This window comes from Pempheris klunzingeri, chromosome 6 (assembly GCF_042242105.1).
Source record: "Pempheris klunzingeri isolate RE-2024b chromosome 6, fPemKlu1.hap1, whole genome shotgun sequence".
Classification (NCBI taxonomy): Eukaryota; Metazoa; Chordata; class Actinopteri; order Acropomatiformes; family Pempheridae; genus Pempheris; species Pempheris klunzingeri.
The window spans coordinates 9,019,851-9,036,867 of NC_092017.1; the positions used below are offsets into that span (position 1 = coordinate 9,019,851).

At 42.1% G+C, this 17,017-nt stretch overlaps 2 protein-coding genes across 4 annotated transcripts; both read right to left on the minus strand.

Annotated features, from left to right (window-relative positions):
- Positions 1-3,392: 3,392 nt before the first annotated feature.
- LOC139202294 (dimethylaniline monooxygenase [N-oxide-forming] 2-like) lies at positions 3,393-9,171 on the minus strand. Of its 2 annotated transcripts, none has more exons than XM_070831711.1 (11): positions 9,087-9,171; positions 7,666-7,807; positions 7,269-7,457; positions 6,972-7,137; positions 6,685-6,827; positions 6,337-6,536; positions 5,188-5,421; positions 4,395-4,516; positions 4,236-4,308; positions 4,063-4,132; positions 3,393-3,980 (listed from the first exon to the last, which is right to left on the minus strand). In XM_070831711.1, the coding sequence occupies exons 2-11, from the start codon at positions 7,795-7,797 to the stop codon at positions 3,615-3,617; spliced, it is 1,695 nt and encodes a 564-aa protein (XP_070687812.1). In that variant the 5' UTR covers positions 7,798-7,807; positions 9,087-9,171; the 3' UTR covers positions 3,393-3,614. The 2 variants fall into 2 exon arrangements, with proteins under 2 accessions (XP_070687812.1, XP_070687811.1); XM_070831710.1 differs by having other exon boundaries at positions 3,393-3,976; positions 4,059-4,132.
- A 1,191-nt stretch (positions 9,172-10,362) lies between these two features.
- Positions 10,363-14,653, minus strand: LOC139202399 (flavin-containing monooxygenase 5-like). Of its 2 annotated transcripts, none has more exons than XM_070831865.1 (11): positions 14,632-14,653; positions 14,162-14,300; positions 13,841-14,029; positions 13,569-13,734; positions 13,262-13,404; positions 12,972-13,171; positions 12,695-12,830; positions 12,385-12,604; positions 12,223-12,295; positions 11,380-11,632; positions 10,363-11,237 (listed from the first exon to the last, which is right to left on the minus strand). In XM_070831865.1, exons 2-11 carry the CDS (start codon positions 14,291-14,293, stop codon positions 11,088-11,090), a joined length of 1,662 nt encoding a protein of 553 aa, XP_070687966.1. In that variant the 5' UTR covers positions 14,294-14,300; positions 14,632-14,653; the 3' UTR covers positions 10,363-11,087. The 2 variants fall into 2 exon arrangements, with proteins under 2 accessions (XP_070687966.1, XP_070687967.1); XM_070831866.1 differs by having other exon boundaries at positions 13,841-14,025; positions 14,158-14,300.
- Positions 14,654-17,017: the final 2,364 nt, after the last annotated feature.

Sequence of the window (17,017 nt, forward strand, 5' to 3'; positions counted from 1 at the left end):
TCCAGGGGAAGTCCAGACCCCAACCCTTCAATGCTTTACCTGAGAAAGTCCTGCTGGACTCGTGGATTCATAAAGTAGACAGTACGGACACGAGGTGTTCATTGGCAGCCATGCCTGACTCATGCAGGCTAAATGTGGTACCCCTATCCAGCCTTGGAGAGTCAGAGAAGGGGAGAAGGCAGGCATGCACGATTGCACTGCACATCTCAAAGTCTGCACTTAATGGGGATGAAGGCGATGGATGTCTGTGTATCTCCAAAGTGTGTCTCACATTAGTGCTCACTGTGCCCCTAGTTTATATCATATCCAAGTGATTTCATCCACTTACATCCATTATAGATTCATTCAGTTTGAAATGCACCATTTTTAACATGCACATATCATCATGCACTGTCACTGTCAGTCCAAATCCTTAACGCAAACAGTAAATATACATGTTTACAAGAGCTGTCACTTTTTAATCCAAGTTTAGAAACGCAGCAGGGCGCTCAAAAAGATCACCATCACCATCATCTTGACCCAATGCATGTCCTACTGACCTCTGACTTCTCAGCAAACCAAGCTCGTGAAGTGTTTGTTATGGAGGACAGGGGCGACCAAAGCCGTCCGGAGAAGACCCTGGCGACAATAACGTGTCTGAGAGGCTGTTCGTGGAAGTCTTTTGGGTTCTGCACCGTCTATGGCAAAAATAACTCACTAACAAAGATAAAGCTGTCCGTCGCCCTGGAACAAAGCAGCTGTCTTACTCCGCAGCGACTCACCTGTCAGCTTGTCACCCAGATGTGGCAGCGGAGACGCGCCCAAACGTGCCAGCTGAAAAGGCGTCTGACTGCTTCCTGCTCGGCACACTGCGCCTCAGCAAGCCGCTCGACAGAAGCTCCCTGAGGGGTGAAATGTCAAATTAAACTGCGTGTCATTTCAAATTGGTTTGACCTTGACTCACAGTCTGTACATAATCCTCATAATATATTGCTTCCAGAAGACTTGACTTGTATGTAGATGTTTTATTTATGTTGTTCATTGGTGATTTTTCACATACTTGTACTCAATTAAAGTCCAGTCTATTCTTTACCTTTATTTGTTTAGCTCTGCTGTCCTTGAGTTTAGCTCTTTTGTTTATATCTGTGTAAGTAAGTAGAAAGACAAAGAAGAAACCAAAGTCAAGATCTTTGTGTATGTGTATTGCACACACACTTGGCCAGTAAAGCTGATTCTGATACAGTCCCACACCACCAGGTAGGAGGCAAACAGTGTGTGTGTGTGTGTGTGTGTGTGTGTGTGTCTGGAACCTCTTTAATGTCCCAATCTCATCTTTACTTCAGGTGACTTTAGCTTATTGTCACCTGTGCTACTGTCATTCACCAGTAAAAAAGAGACACCCCACCTCTTCCACACTTCATACCAGGAAGGAGAGCAAGGACACTGTTCTGGTCAGACACTCACTCATGCTACTCCAAGAACTAGGGCTATGTAAATAATCTTAATCCTATGAAAGTGGTCTCATTGGGAAATGGTTTTCCTTTATAAGGTTTTGCCCAGGAGACAAACAGCTGATCTGGTTTTACAGGTTTTATTTGCAGTTTTGTCTACACAAATCTGCAGGGACACAGATTATATCATTGGTCCTGTTCTGCAGGAACGAACGGCAGAAGGTTGAAAGGCTTTCATCTCTATTGGTATGCAAGGACCCACAACTTTAGGAATAAAGGTTTGCCTGAGGACAGAGACACACACTCAAACCATCAGATGCAAAGTGCATGCAGGCCTCATTTACAGACAGAGCCTGAATTTCTCCCACTCTCTTTGCAGATGTTAGGGAAATCAGCTCTTTAAAGACACAATCTTATATCAACCTGCTCCAGAGGGGCTCAAATGGTGTCTGTGAGAGGGCTTCCAGGACAACAGGCTGATTCCACGAAGGTGCCTTTGACCCACCAGAGGGAGTTGGCCCACTGTTTGACCCTCTTTGCTGCATTTATCCTGAAACCCAGTACCTCATTATGCTGTGCCAGCAATTTGTGTGGTCTGCTGCCTCTAGTAGTGAGGAGGCAGCTATGAGCCAGTCATCTATATATGTACCCTTATGCCTCTCTCCCTTACTGGGGTTATTGCTGCCTCTGTGCATTTTACAAACACCCCCAGGCTGAGAGACAGGACGAAAAGGAGAACCAGATCCGCAGGTACTTAGTATCCAGGTATGCATGTTTCAGGTTGATTGATGTGAACCAATCTCTGGAGCGCACGAAATGCAGAAGTGACGCATGTGTCAACATTCTGAATTTGTATTTTCTGAGATTTCAGCTCAAGGCCCTGAGGTCCACGACAGCTCAGATGCCTCGCCCCCCTTTCTTTGGGATTAGGATCTGGCGCAGACCCTGTTAGGTCCTTTCAAAGTACATCTCATCACTCGTTTTCTCATAAGCAGCCCGCTCACAGCAGGTTTTGGATTCTCTGGTGTCACAGCAGACTGTATTTCTTCGGGTGTCAAAGCAGGCCGTGGTCTGAGTGGCCAAGTTGGCTCTGGTCCAGATGTCACACCAGACTGTGTTCCAGATGTTACAAGCAGCTCTGGTTCAGGTGTTACTATTTACTGTGACTCCACAGCTGCTGTGGGAGGCAGGAGAGCACCAAAGTTTTCTGTATTTTGTACTCAAAGTCCATTTTTACTGCAGGGACCTCACCCCTCTTCTGTTCTGCTGACTGAACTGTTTTAACGGCGGAAACATGAAAACAGACTTACACAGATTTAGAGTACAGTTTAAACAGAATGTGTGTATCTTATATATTTCCCTAAAACAGTCTTGATGCTAATGTCAAACTATTTCCTTAACATAAACTCACAGTAAATAAGTAAAAACAGTAGTCTGAGGGTGCTTCAGTCCTTATCGGATAAACCTTGTTAAGAACTGTTGCCCATTTGACAAACAATTCCACAAATTAAGGGACAGAGTCTGAGATCTACAGACATTTTATCTCTATTCTCCACCAGTCCCTCCCACCCCCAGTGGTTATGTTTTACACATAATACCATGTAAATATTAACATGAATGCATATCACTTAGTTGTTTTCTTATGTAGCAAATGGAATAAACTGTATCTCATTGTGCAACCTTGTGTTGTAGAATGACAGTTACGCTTGTTTTATTTCCTTTAAATTCCACAGTGTATGATGACTCTCGTTTAATTTGAACCCCAAAGCTTCACAACATCTTAACACTGTGTGTATCATGTAAATCCATGCTTTCCTTCACCTCATCGTGTTTAGTTGGACTTTTCTATTTTGTCTTGGACACATATTGTGTTGTATAATGTTTTAGCCACATGCGCTATAGTAGTGTGCACTACTACTGATGACCTTTGAAACTGACACACTCATCAGAAGAGTGCAAACCACTTTATAGAATTTTATAACCGTGAATTATTACATGTACAGCATTTTATTACATATAAAGCATTTTTACAGCACTGTCTTTCACTCTGCATGTCAAACACTAAAAAAAAGACTTTCTGGATCTATAAGCAGTGTCTTTTGTTGAATTTTTACCTCATAATGCAACATGTTATTTTGGATATGGTGGTATAAACTGGACTCAGATTTCATCATGTTATTGTAGTTAACCTGTGAACCAGGAGCCCCTCAGGAAAGTCGTGCACCAGTCCAGACACTGAGCTGCACCCTGCAGCACCGGAACACTTTCCCTTTTAAACAGGAGCACAGCCATCATCATCACAGTTCCTCCAAATGTGATCAGCCAGGGAGAAAAGAGTACAGACGGCCGGCTCTCTGGTTCTGGTACCGCTCTGGTTCTGAAAGGCTGAGCCACCCGCTCCCACTGAGTGAGGATAGCCTGACGGGCTCCGGCCCACTGTGCAGGCCCAGTGAGACGATACTGATACGGAGTGCAGGGACCAAAGACGACCTTCACCCACAGCACAGGATCTCTCAGTAGAAGTCTCAGGAAGTTTGGTCGAACACCTATCTGTGATTGGAAGTCTATCATGATGGTTGTGTCTTATACATACTGTCCAAATGGCAACAGTTTCATATAGAGATGAACTGACCTCCTCAGCCATGAAGTCCAGGTACTGGATGTAATCTACCTGCAGAACAGCCTGTCGTGGGCAGGGATAGCTGAGAAAACACAATTGTGGGTTAGGGTTAAATCTTTCTACAGGAAGAACATGTTTAATTTATCTGTCACATCTAAGGACATCAGTGTGAAGACGACGTCTACCTCTTCATGTTTCTCTTCCTCTCAGACTCTAAGATTTTCAGCATTTTCTCCTTTGGAGGAAGACGGCTCAAACCTTGAAGATCAAAACAACAACTGACATTTTTTGCTTCTCAATCCTGAGTGTCTGTGTGTGTACATGTAAAGCTTGCGATAGTTTACCGGTAAAGACCTTTACAGCCCACCGCGCCTGCATTTCCACAATGGGCATGATTGGCCCTTTTGTCTGGAAAAGACCCATAATGGCCAGTGTGGGTTGTAACAGAGAGGGAGGAAACAGTCTCCTGAAATTTGAAAAAACTGTAAGGTGATCCTTAAGAATTATATTATTTTACAAAAATACACAATAGTCCTGACATAATTACTGTTAAGGTCTGGAGCATCAGCTCTTTTTCGTGCCAAACTTGCCAATTTAAGTTAGTTCAATAATTAATCATGATGGGCTATCATACATTTTGTTTTCTTTTTACTAAAACAATAAAATATGAATATAAAACGTTAATCAAAAATGTTCACAATTTAATGTAATTTTGCATTGAAGCTATGAATAAAATAACAAATGAATACACATTTCTTTAAGTGTTTTTAAAGAGGTATTTCAGTAAAACTATTAAAGGAATATTTTAGCATTTTAGGAATGATTATTATCCACTTTAGAGTTAGATGAGAAGATCAACACCACTTTCATGTCTTCATAGTAAATTCAAAGGAGTCACCAGTTGCCAGTTAGCTTAGCGTAGCATAAGCCAGGAAACAATTAGCCTGCCTCTGTCTAGAGTTGTAACAAAATCAAAGTGTGCCGGGCAAAATGAAGTCTTTGCTGCTTGTTGTCACGGTGACGACCAGACTCTATGTACAGTGTAATGAGGAGTTAATCTACCTAAAAGTTAATATATAGTATAATAGAAAGTTATCAGCCCAAGCTATACAAAACTCTGAACCACCATATGCTCACTTGTACAATGTCAGCTCTCCATGAGGCCCCTCAGATAGAGCTAGAGGCAGGAATGGGAAGTTTCCCTTATAACCTGTACAGAAGACCACAGCATCAATGTTCTCCTCCACAGTGCCATCTTCAAATACAACTCCACAGTCCTTGAACCCTTTCAGATTGGGCTTCATTACAAGCGCTCCCTGAAGGATTCGACCAGGAAGGTCATCGTTGATCAAAGGCTTCCTGTCTAAAAGTCTGGGAAGGAGAGGAAATGATAGAAGTCAACCAAACCTAACCTGCTACAAAGATTATGTCACATTTAAAATGACACCACTGCATCAGCTAAATGACTGCACAGCTGACAGCTGGCTAAAGGGATGACAAGACTGGTCTGTCGGTGGCAGGTCGGACCTACTCTTTGTCCCAGACTGAAATATCTCAATGACTGGAGAGATTCTCATGAACCTTTGTACAGGTCGTGATTTTCCTCTCAGGGTTTATTATAATGCCTTTTCATCAAGCACCAGTATCAAAACTAATACTTTGGTTTATGGCTAAATACCTGCAAAACTCACAATGTTTGGACAAATCTTAGCATGCTAAGCATGAGAATATGGTTATATATGTTATACCTGCTAAACATCAGCATCACAGAGCTGCTTGCATGGCTGTAGACTCAGAGTCTTAAAACATTGAATTTCATTTTCGAGTATGATCATTTGACAAGCACATTAAATGCTTTTTTAAATTTGAGAGTATTACATTAATTCCTGTGGAGAAACTTGTCTGTGACATATGACCCACTCGTACTAATTACCAAAAGTGTATAGGTGCAGTGTAGCACCAGTTTTTAGGCCAGGCTTTCATTAAAGGCAATGGCAGAAGTAGCCTACATGTTTTTTGGGGCTTACAGTGACAGTGTTGATCACTGAGTCACTATGCCGACTGACGTTAGACTAATCATTTACATGTGACCATGCCACGACTGTTATCTATGTGGTCATAAAATATCGGGTGGGGCTTTAACGATAAGTGAGATAGCGGTAGAATAAATTTAAAAAAACATTGAAATAAATGAGAGACCTTTGAATCTGCACAAAAAGAAGTGCAGAATAAATCCCCTGTGGCCTGAAATCATGAGGTACACGACATCATGTCGAAATCTGTCACCTGTGTCTGGGCTTCAGGCCGTACAGCCTGTGGTCATATCTGTGGTTCAGGACTTTTTCTGCTGCCCAGTTGAGCAGAGTCTTGGGAAGAAGCAGTGTAAGGATGTTGTTGAGCCTGGTGATTGCTGTCATGTCCAGGGGAAGACCATTACTGGACATCCTTCCTACCACCCAGGCCCCCTGGCGTGTGCTGAGAAACGTCTGTCAAACACAGTATAAGACAGGCTGTGAATACATGGGACATACATAATAATACTATATTATGGTGGTTGGTGTATTTTTGATATCAGTCTCAGTGCCATTGGTTCTCTGCCAACAATGAAGCTTTTCTTTTGTTCCTCCATCTTACCTTCTCTGCAGATCTACTGATCTCTACTGCAATATCTCCTCCAGAATTGCCAATGCCAACCACCACCACCCTCTTTCCTCTGCAGGCATCTGCATCTTTAAATTCCCAACTGTGGAAACACCTGCCAGAAAAGGTCTCGTGTCCTGGAGAGATATAATGATGCAGCTAATCAAAGGAAAATAAGAGTTTCCTGCAAGAATGTGCAAATATAAAGTTAATTAACCCACTGTACTCCTCCATCATATTGCATAAAATGTTTGAAGATCAATATCCATTCGTTTACTGACCTGAGAAGTCTGACAGGGGCACAGATGGATGGGTGTAGTGGCCTGAACACACCAGAACTGCATCAAAGACGTGACTCTGTTCCTCTCCATCATTGCTAATAGTCACTATGTCCCACTGACCAGACAGAGAGAAATCTGGCCTTTGCGTAACACTCCTTACTGTGGTCTGAAGCACACACACACACATGCATGCACGCACACAAACACACACAAACACACACACACACACACATACATTATATATAGTCTCTTGTGAAAACGTGTGGAATTACATTGGCATGATAAAATGGGAATAACCTGGAAATGTATGTATCTGAGTAGGTCGAAGCGCTCAGCATAGAGCCTGAAGTACTGCAGCAGCTGGGAGTTGTGCATGTAGTTTGGATAGTCAGCGGGCATGGGAAAATCACTAAAACACATCATCTCTTTGGAGGTGTTGACCACCAAGGAGCGATAGATGCTGGAGCGCTCCGGCTCAGGTGACTCCTGTGGACGCAAAGGAAAACAAGGGCTGATAAAAACATCACTTTAATAAGGACATTTTGAATTGTTTTACACAGGCTATGCAATATTTGTTCATATGTCGTTAAGATTTAGAAGACTTATTCTAGCTCTTTGGCCCAACTGCATCATAAGAGTCTGAGCTGGCACAAGATTAATAAGTGGGAAGCTCTTTAAACTTTGCCCCACTCACCTTGAATCTCCACAGGCCGCCAATGTCATCACTGCTTTCAAAGCAGACAGGCACCAGGCCCTCATCAACACAGATTTTGATACAGGCCAGACCAGAACTGCCTGCTCCAACCACTGCCACACGTCTAACCATTGCTGAGCACCTGTTTAGGGAGGAACACAATTAATCAGAAAAGTGTCATTACTGAAAACAGTCTACAGCTATGCCAGCAGCTCTATGAGGCTGTGATTAGGCACTGTGGTTCAGTGGGACACTGACAATGCTAACATGGTAACACTTAGCAGAAAATATTTACCAGGTTCTTCATATTACTTTAACCTGTTAGCATGCTACTGTTTTTCAGTTAGACTGGGAATGTCTTTGTTTTTAAATAAATGGTTAGGTTGAAATTTTGACCTGGTTATGGAATGAAAACTCATAGCATCAACAAATTCATAAGTTTATCTTCTAGGGACCTTGAATAACTTTCATGCATCCATTAGTTATCCAAATACTTCACTTGTCACAAATGTCCACTTAATGGTGGTCAGGGGATCGCTAAAGTCACAAGGAACCATAAATTCTTGTAAAACATTTTGCGCCAATCCAACCAGTATATGACAAGAGAAAAGGACAGAAGAGGTGTAGCTACACCAGCTACGAGAAAGCTAAGAGGATCAAGTTAACCAAATTTAACCAAGTTAAATTTATCCTCTAGGAATCTTGAATGTAGCAAATATGATATAAGATACTTTACTCTGAAGCACCAATGTCAGACTGACGGTGGCACTAAATAAATAAAACTCAGCAGGGTTCGTCCTGTGGGGAACACGTTCCTGGAACCAGCATTATCTCTGTACAGGTTTGGGTCCATGTTATATTACCGTCAGTCAGGTCTGGGGTGGGTCCCATTCTACTGCTGTGGGTCGTGGGTCTTTTAATCATTATGTGAAATACCAAAACTCATGATCAGTGCTGATGATGAGAGAAACACATAAGCTCAGTTTGCAAATAGTGTTGATGTGTATCTCTCAGAAAGTTTTACTCAAATTGTTTTAATCATCCATTTAAAGAATGAGTTGGATTTGTTGGTTGCTGTTAGATTTTGTAGGTCTAAACTTTCAGTTTATAATACACGCCTCTTCATGAAAAATCGCTATTTGCTGAGCTAAGTTTAAACATTTGCCACTTCTTAAGAACAGGTAACACTTACTTAGCACTGCAAAGTCTCGTATCACATGTCATTAACTAAACTTCAAAACTGAAAGTTTGAAGAAGTCTGTCAGTTTAAATGTACAGACTTTGTATCCCTGCATTTCAGTGGGACCCATTTTTGTCAGTGGGCCAATCAGCTGAAACCAAACCAGCACAGAAACAGGTCTCTTTCATGTTATGCTGAATAACAATACTCTTATTGTTGAGGTCTGAAAGACTTCTCTCACCTTTTCCAGTAAGCTGGTTGTAAGTCCTGTGCTGCTGCAGATGTTAAACACCTCTAAGCTCACATGAATTTAGCTGGTGCTTGTTACCTAATCAGCTAAACAGTACTGCAGGGAAGGGACTTTGACCCTGTCTGGTGGAGTGGAAATGTCTCCAAATATTCTGCAGAGAAGAAGCTACTCCGAAAGGGAAAGGAAGGCAAAAAAAAAAAAGCAGGAAGTTGTGAGACCACAGGTTAACCCTTTACACTCCAAATCACCCTAAAGAATAAACAGTTTAAATTACTACAATTTCCTTCAGAAAATCTGCTTCAGTCACACAGCTGTTTACAGATGGAAATACTTATACAGAGTGACAAGCTTTAGCATTTAATGGATTTCATTTCGCACATGGACCCAAATATTCAAATACCACTGAAATGCTTATTCTTTTTTCTATAAGAAAATTACTTGATGTTGCATCTGACAGTGCTTTCATGCTCAGCTGCAGTGGTCAGACAGGAACTAGAGATTCTATTAACAAAGTAGGAAATGTCAAATTGCCAAATACTCCTATGAAATATCCGTATGAAATATGTCGTAGCCAGATTTCCTGGCTGTACCACTTTGCTCTGTTGAGCTTGATTTATCAGATCACTGCCTAGTTTGGAAAAATGCACAAAAAAGTTTCAGAAGGCCCAGTAGCCGAAAAGTGCTTCAGTCAGCTCAAACCGAGAAACACTTATGCAACACTTTGTTTTGCTGATCATGAGGTCAGATCTTTTTGTATGTCACAAATTTCCCCACTAGGGGGCTCAATAAGTGAAGGACATCAAGGGAAGACGAAACTTGAAACCAAATGCACACCAGGATAGTAGAGCTGAATTTCCATGTAAACCCTTGATTAATTTTGCCTAATAGTTTGGATGTTTGGCACAGTGGCTTAAAGGGCCTGCACACCCTCACAGGTGTTTTCAGTTACTCTGGCTGATTAGGTCTCTGTTCAGGCCCAAAGCTGAAGGTCAGAGGGCTCATGTGCTAATAGGAATAATAAAGGTGTAATTGATACCACTCAAACAGATGCTACAAATTCAGTTGACAGGAGGCTGTCAGTTAAATTGTCTGTACACACCTGCACCGTCCTGAGAGGACACCCAATCGGCCAAAATAAGCAAACAGGTAGGCCTGTAGTATTTTATTAACCGACTGATAAACCCCATATTTTTTATTCCATGTATCATCTCATGCTATCCCATTGTGTTGTAGTTTGAATAGAGCTGGACATGAGATAACACTTAGGTGAGGTGTTGAATATATTGATTTATTCACACAGGAAAAAACTCAACATTCATGGTCACTTAATGCCAAATATGATGTAAATAAGCCTGGTTGGCTTAGTTGCGTTTGACCTTTAACAATCCAGTTATTCCTGAACACTTCTACTCCAGAAAAAGGGATAAAAAAAAAGGGGGATGTGCTGATATTCAACAAATTCACAAGAGCTGTTTGCATTCACTCCCAACTTTAAGTTCCAATGTAGGAGGTACTGTGACTTTCATGTAACGCAATGAAAAGCAGTGTTCAAAGTGTGTGACTCTGAGATTGGAGATAACCGCGACTGGGCTACTGCAAAGAATGGATACTGTGAGGCAAAAAAGGAAAATGTTGACAGCAATCATTAGCAGTGAACTTTTTTTCCATTAAGTACAATGTGAACAGTGGGTTGTGAAGAGATACAGTGTAAATCAGGCGTTGTTACGTTTCTTCTAAAACCTATTTCGTTGAATAATTGCATGTGAACATCCTTTTTTAATAGTAAAAACAGTTACTATAGAACAAGTTTAAGTATTTAAATAAAACATATAGATACAATAACATGAATCAGCAGCTCAGACAGTGACCCTATAATCATTCCCATAATCATAACCCAAATAGGAGGATACTGAACCAGAGGGATCTACGGTAGATGTGATATTTGGTTTCTGCGTCAGTTTTTTTTCTCCCACGTAGTTTGATGCAGCATGTTTAGAGTGTGTGTGGCTGGAGCTTGGACAGGAGGGTGGGGATGGTGGTTGGGTTGCGCATATGAACGTAGTAGATTGCAGCTCCTCCAGTCATGATGGTCAGGCTCATCTTGATCAGGCGGCCAGTGATGGAGAGCTCTGGCTCCTTCAGCTGGAAGAAATGGCAGAGAAAAGGTTTAGATTTAGCCGAAGAGTCAGACATTTATACTTAGTACACATAATTCTTCATGTTTGCCCTGGAGCATTTCATACAAGCCTTACAGGATGTAGAGGAAACAGTGTTCATTTCAGACCTGTCTGGTTTTTAGGGGCTGGTACATGCGGTCAAACTGGGTGAAGATTGCTTTGCGGGCTCCCTCCCATCTCCCTGGTCCCATCACGCGGTACTGGTAGGCTGTGACAGGTCCCCAAAGTATCCTCTTAAACAGTGGGTAGTCTGTGAGGAGCAGCCAGAGGAGACTTGGCCGCACCCCAATCTCTCCTGCGATGTCATCCATGTAGGAAACAAAGTCCACCTGCAGAGGTGTCAACTTTGACACAATGTAGCTGGGGAGAAAATAATATTGTATTAGTGTCTCACACTAAAATGAATACAATATGAACATAAAATATAGTGTTCATTGTGTGTTTACTACTTAAGAATTAAGTCATTTAATGAGAATTGACAATTGTACTGCTTCAGCTTTGTAATTTTAAAGCTGCAAGAATCAACACTTTTATATTAACGATGCATTCAATTAATGTGTATAATGTGAAAGTGGTTGTTCATGGTGATAAGAGAGTTATCACCCAACTCTGCAGTCCTCATCAGCTGTAAGGAGCATTTTAGTGTATTTCAGGCCGCTGTTCTTCTTTAAAATGTTTTATTAACAAACCCACAGCTCTGCTCTCGACTTTATTTCTAGCCACAGCAGGCGGCTATTTTCACTGTACACTGCCTACCCAGCGCCAAATGACACAGTTAGTGACTAGCTGGTGAACATAGCAGAGCATTCAGCTGCTAGAGACAGATATTTCACTGAGGAGTTGATGGAGACTAAACCACAGCTACTGGAAAGTGAATGTTGGGCCTACATTCATCAAGACCAAATATTTCAGCAACAGCTAACCAGGTAAAAGAATACTGGGAGCTTTACTTTTTGTCAATGTCCTTGGTGTCCTTCTCAACAGCCTTTATCATGGCCTGGTTTGAGGGTAGTTTATTGTATCCTGAAGAGCAAAAGACAGAATACAAGTGTCAAATACACTGAAAGGTATCTCGACTAGTGGCTGGTGATAAAGTGAACACGCAGCCTCACCTTTGAGGACACGTGTGACCCAGCGGGCCTGCATCTCAGCCTGGGGCATGATGGCTCCAAGGGCGTGGATGAAACCCACGACAGCCAGAGTGGGATGCTCCAGGTTGGGAGGAAAAATGTGCTTGTACAGACCCACACGCTGCCCAGACTTGTACATAGCATTGCTTGGCAAGAAAGGAAAATCATAGTTGTAACCTGTGGCGAACACAATCGTATCCACCTGTAACGAGGTAGAGAAAAGTTAGATATAAGCTTAAAATGCGCTTGAAATGAAGACAGATACTTGAGGGTATCCTTGGTAAGTTGTGACCTTTTCCACAATGCTGCCGTCGTCAAACACCACGGTGGAACCACGGATTTCTCTCACATTTGGTTTGACGATGACCGACCCGGACAGAATCTTTAAAGGCAGGTCATCATTGATCACTGGGATCTGACTGAAGAGTCTGAGGCAGCAGAAGGTAGAGCAGATAACGAGATGCAATTATTAAATGTGACTGACTTTATTGTCTGCGCACTTCAGCAACGATGCGAGGAAGTCAGACCTTATGAAGAGCAATAGCCTGTGTGGTCCCAGCAGCACCTACCTGTGTGTGGGTTTGAGGGCATACATGCTGTGGTCATACATGGCGTTGAGCTTCTTCTCGCCAAACCAGTTGAAGAAGTTGATTGGAAACAGCTGGAACAGGATGTGGACAAAACGTGTGTTGTACTTCATGTCCACTGGCAAGCCGTTGTCAGAAACCTGACGGATGACCCAGGCACCGCGACGAGTGCTCTGATACACCTGCAGAACGAGAGCAGAAGACAGACATGAATTATCAATCAGTTTCGTACATCAAAGACAGACAAGAGCAATCAGAAAACACGTCCCGACCTGCTCTGCCACTCTGCTGCACTCCACAGCGATGTCTCCTCCTGAGTTACCAATCCCGATGACCACCACTCTCTTCCCGTACATGTCCTCAGGCCCCTTGTAGTCCCAGCTGTGGAGGTATTTCCCTTCAAATGTCTCAATTCCTGCAACACAGCAGAATGATGTCCTCATATGTTGTGTGCTGAGAAGCGAGACGTGATGAACAATGTGATCCTACAGTGACGCTACTGTTACAACAGAGAATCAATTCAGTCTCATTTTAATTCAAGCCCGGGCAGGATGTATGTAAAATGTACTGTGCCTTTACCTGGGAAGTCTTTGAGCGGCAGGTTAGGGTAGGTGTAGTGACCAGAGCAGCAGATGACTGCATCAAAGATCTGCCTCTCCACCTGTCCATCTCTATTCTCCGTCACCACTTCCCACTGACCAGTACGAGAATAGTCTGGTCTCTGGTTGACACTCTTCACCGAGGTCTGCAACATATTGAAAAATCCACACAGTGGATTTATTTGTAGATTTTAAACCGCAGTGAAAATATTGAATAAGAACAATCCTTTCTGCTCATTAGGAGCTGGTTACCTGGAAGTGAATGTGTTGCAGCAGCTTGAAGTGTTCTGCATACATCCTGAAGTATTTCAGGATTTTCGAGTGATGCATGTAGTTGGGATAGTCAGCAGGGATGGGGAAGTCGCTGTAGCACATCATCTCCTTGGAGATGTTGATGGTGAGGGAACGGTAGATACTGGCCCTGTGTGGCTCCGACACTTCCTGCAGTTTCACACGACCAAAAACGTAATAACAACATAAAACACATTAATCCTTTTCATCCACTTTCACTTGAATAGCTTAGGGCATAAATGCAAAATTGTTGCCAGCTCTTTTTCTGGAGCGGTGACTTGCCTTGAACTTCCACAGTCCGCCCATGTCATCGCTGCTTTCAAAGCAGGTTGGCACCATGCCTTCATCCAGGCAAGCCTTAATGCTGGTCAGGCCAGAGGGGCCTGCCCCGATCACTGCTACTTTGTGCACCATGATGGAGCTGCATGAACAAAACAGAAAATAGTTTTTTAACTCATTGGACACAGCTGGCCTAACTGTGCAATCTCTGTATTTCTCTCTCTCTTTTTTTTTTTTAACAAACTTTTATTACTGCAAAATGTGGAAAATCTACAATTAGCCATTCACAAACTATTTCACTATTCTCTCATCACCATCTTTGGCTCTTTGGTTTCCTTGTTTGATTCAGCGTTGCAGTTTAATCATAAGCACGTCATTGAAATATTACCAACTAACTCACCAGTGGCACTAAAAAAATTGAAATTTGCAGTAAAATATAGCAGAACTATAAGTGTAGCAGCTCTCCCTCTTACCTTGATCGCTGTGTGTTGCCTTTTTCTGTCAGGCAAAAGGGACGAGGATTACCTGAGCACAGACTTTTATACTGTGACAGTATAAGGCATGCATCCTTTTCTTTTTTTTTTCTCTTTATACTGCCCAAATAAGGTTAGTATCGAAAAAAGTTGTTTACCCACATCCAATGGGATTGACTTGGACTAAAGTTCAATTTGTGTCCTCAGAGTTAAAACCAGTGGGTGGATAGTAGTGATGACAAGTAACTAAGTAACAATGATGCACGTCACTCTATCAATCATACAGGACTGAGACCGTTTCTGATTTGTTCCTCTCTTTAATTAAAAATCATTACAATCAAATCTATGGGGATATAACCCCTCAGGGAATATTGATCAGCACATTCAAATCCACTGAACATAACACAGTGTAATCACACGACCATACAGGCATATGTACATACATTAAGAAGAAGGTCGACAAAAAAACACACACTATCTTTTATAATATATAGCAGGCAAAACTGAGTGCAGTGAAAGATATTGGAGCTGGCTTCATGTTTGACAAAGTGCAAGAATAGATGTGACATTTGCTGAGAATATTTGAGAGCTGAATAAACAAACAGAAAGCGCATTTCTTTACGGTGTCTCTCAACCTGGTAGTAAACAGCCGACATGTGGAATGTGCAAAATCTATTGTGTAATCATTGTGATTTAATTTTTTTTCTTTTTTAGGTTTTTGCGTCATCTCAATACCAACATGTAAAACAACAGAAAAATCAATCATAAAAATCATTTGGTCACAAAATTCACTGCTCAGCATATCCACATATGCCACAGAAGGGTGACGAAATAAAAAGGCTGGAAGCTACCACCTCATTCACTGGTCACCTTATCACTCACACTGGGAAGATCATTGGGCAATTATTGCAGAGCGAGGGCACAGCATGTAAGAGGTCAATCAAACAGTCCACAGCGGGGCATCAGTGTACAGGGCACAACCTTGGTTCATACCAGATTTCTGGACCTGGTTTGCGCCACATAAAGTGGCTCACAGTCAAAACCCTGTCAGAGTAAAGCACGGTATTTGTAAAAACTACACAAAAATGGCTTTGTCAAAAAGATGGCTCAACTACAGTTTATACGCAGTACATTTTCACATACTTCTGATCATATTCCTAATCAACAAAACATAGAAATTAGGGTGCACCTGCAACTGAACAAGTTCTGGATCCTGGCAGTGCCAAAGTATGTGTGTGTGTGTGTGTATATACACAGTGGGTGAGACAGAGCCAGCTGTTGTGTGCGCATTGTTGTGTTTTTATTGGACTTATCTGATGATAAAAACAGGATTTAGCATGGCCAATTGACCTTCACCTTCAGCTTAGTTCGACCTGAAATGTGGTTGATGTGTATTGAGGCTAATCTTCTGATTTCATGGTTAGCTGCAAATAAGCAAAATGGCTGCTTAAACTGACACTTCATAAACCCAAAAAGTAGCATTTGCTCTTTGGATTTGTTCAGATGTGTATTAAATCAGTCAACCACATCTGTTCACATACTTTGTCCACCAATGGCTTACGTAGGGGGTCGACGGCCTCCGTGACAGCGCAAACTCAAACCCTGATGTGTGTTACATCATCTCGACCACTGCCGTCATTTAAAGTTTAATATTAATGTGGGAGCTCAGCCTCAAGCCCAACTCAGTCGGCCAGTGCAGGGATATGGATTAATCATCAAACATGCTGCTTCTGGGAAATAGTACGTACACCTAAACACACACTCCAGACCAGACGGTCAGTAGGTTGTGTGTTAATATGTTAAGATCCACCCCCAAACACACATATATACATACATACATACATCCACACATACAAGGTGCAGTAGGTGTTGACCCACAGGGTCACATCTGTGACTAAACAATTCATTCGATTTAAGACCAGTTCAGTAGGTCCGAGTGTCGCGGCATCATCGAATATCAGCTGTGGGAACATCTGCAACAGTTCAACACTTGGCTGTTAATCACTTTACAGATTATTGCCTTTGTGAATCTTCAACTGAGAATTAGCAGGAAATTAAAACATCATGAAAAAAAAAAAAAAAGTCTATCCAAACATTATTTGACACAAACGAAATGGTGTCATGTGATATCGCATTAGTTAGTAGATGGGAATTATGGTGAGGATCCTCTGAACCCTCTATGTATATACTGTATCTTCATTTATCATGGAGTTTGTTACTTAACTTTACCTTTAAAATTTACCTTTAGCTCACAAACGCATGAACCCTGGCAGCACACCAGGCCATTGCACAACAAATTAAACAGTTAACGTCCTCACTCGTTGCCAATATAAAACTGCCTGCTGCCATGCCACTGATGCAAAATGACGTGTGTAGTTAGACATTC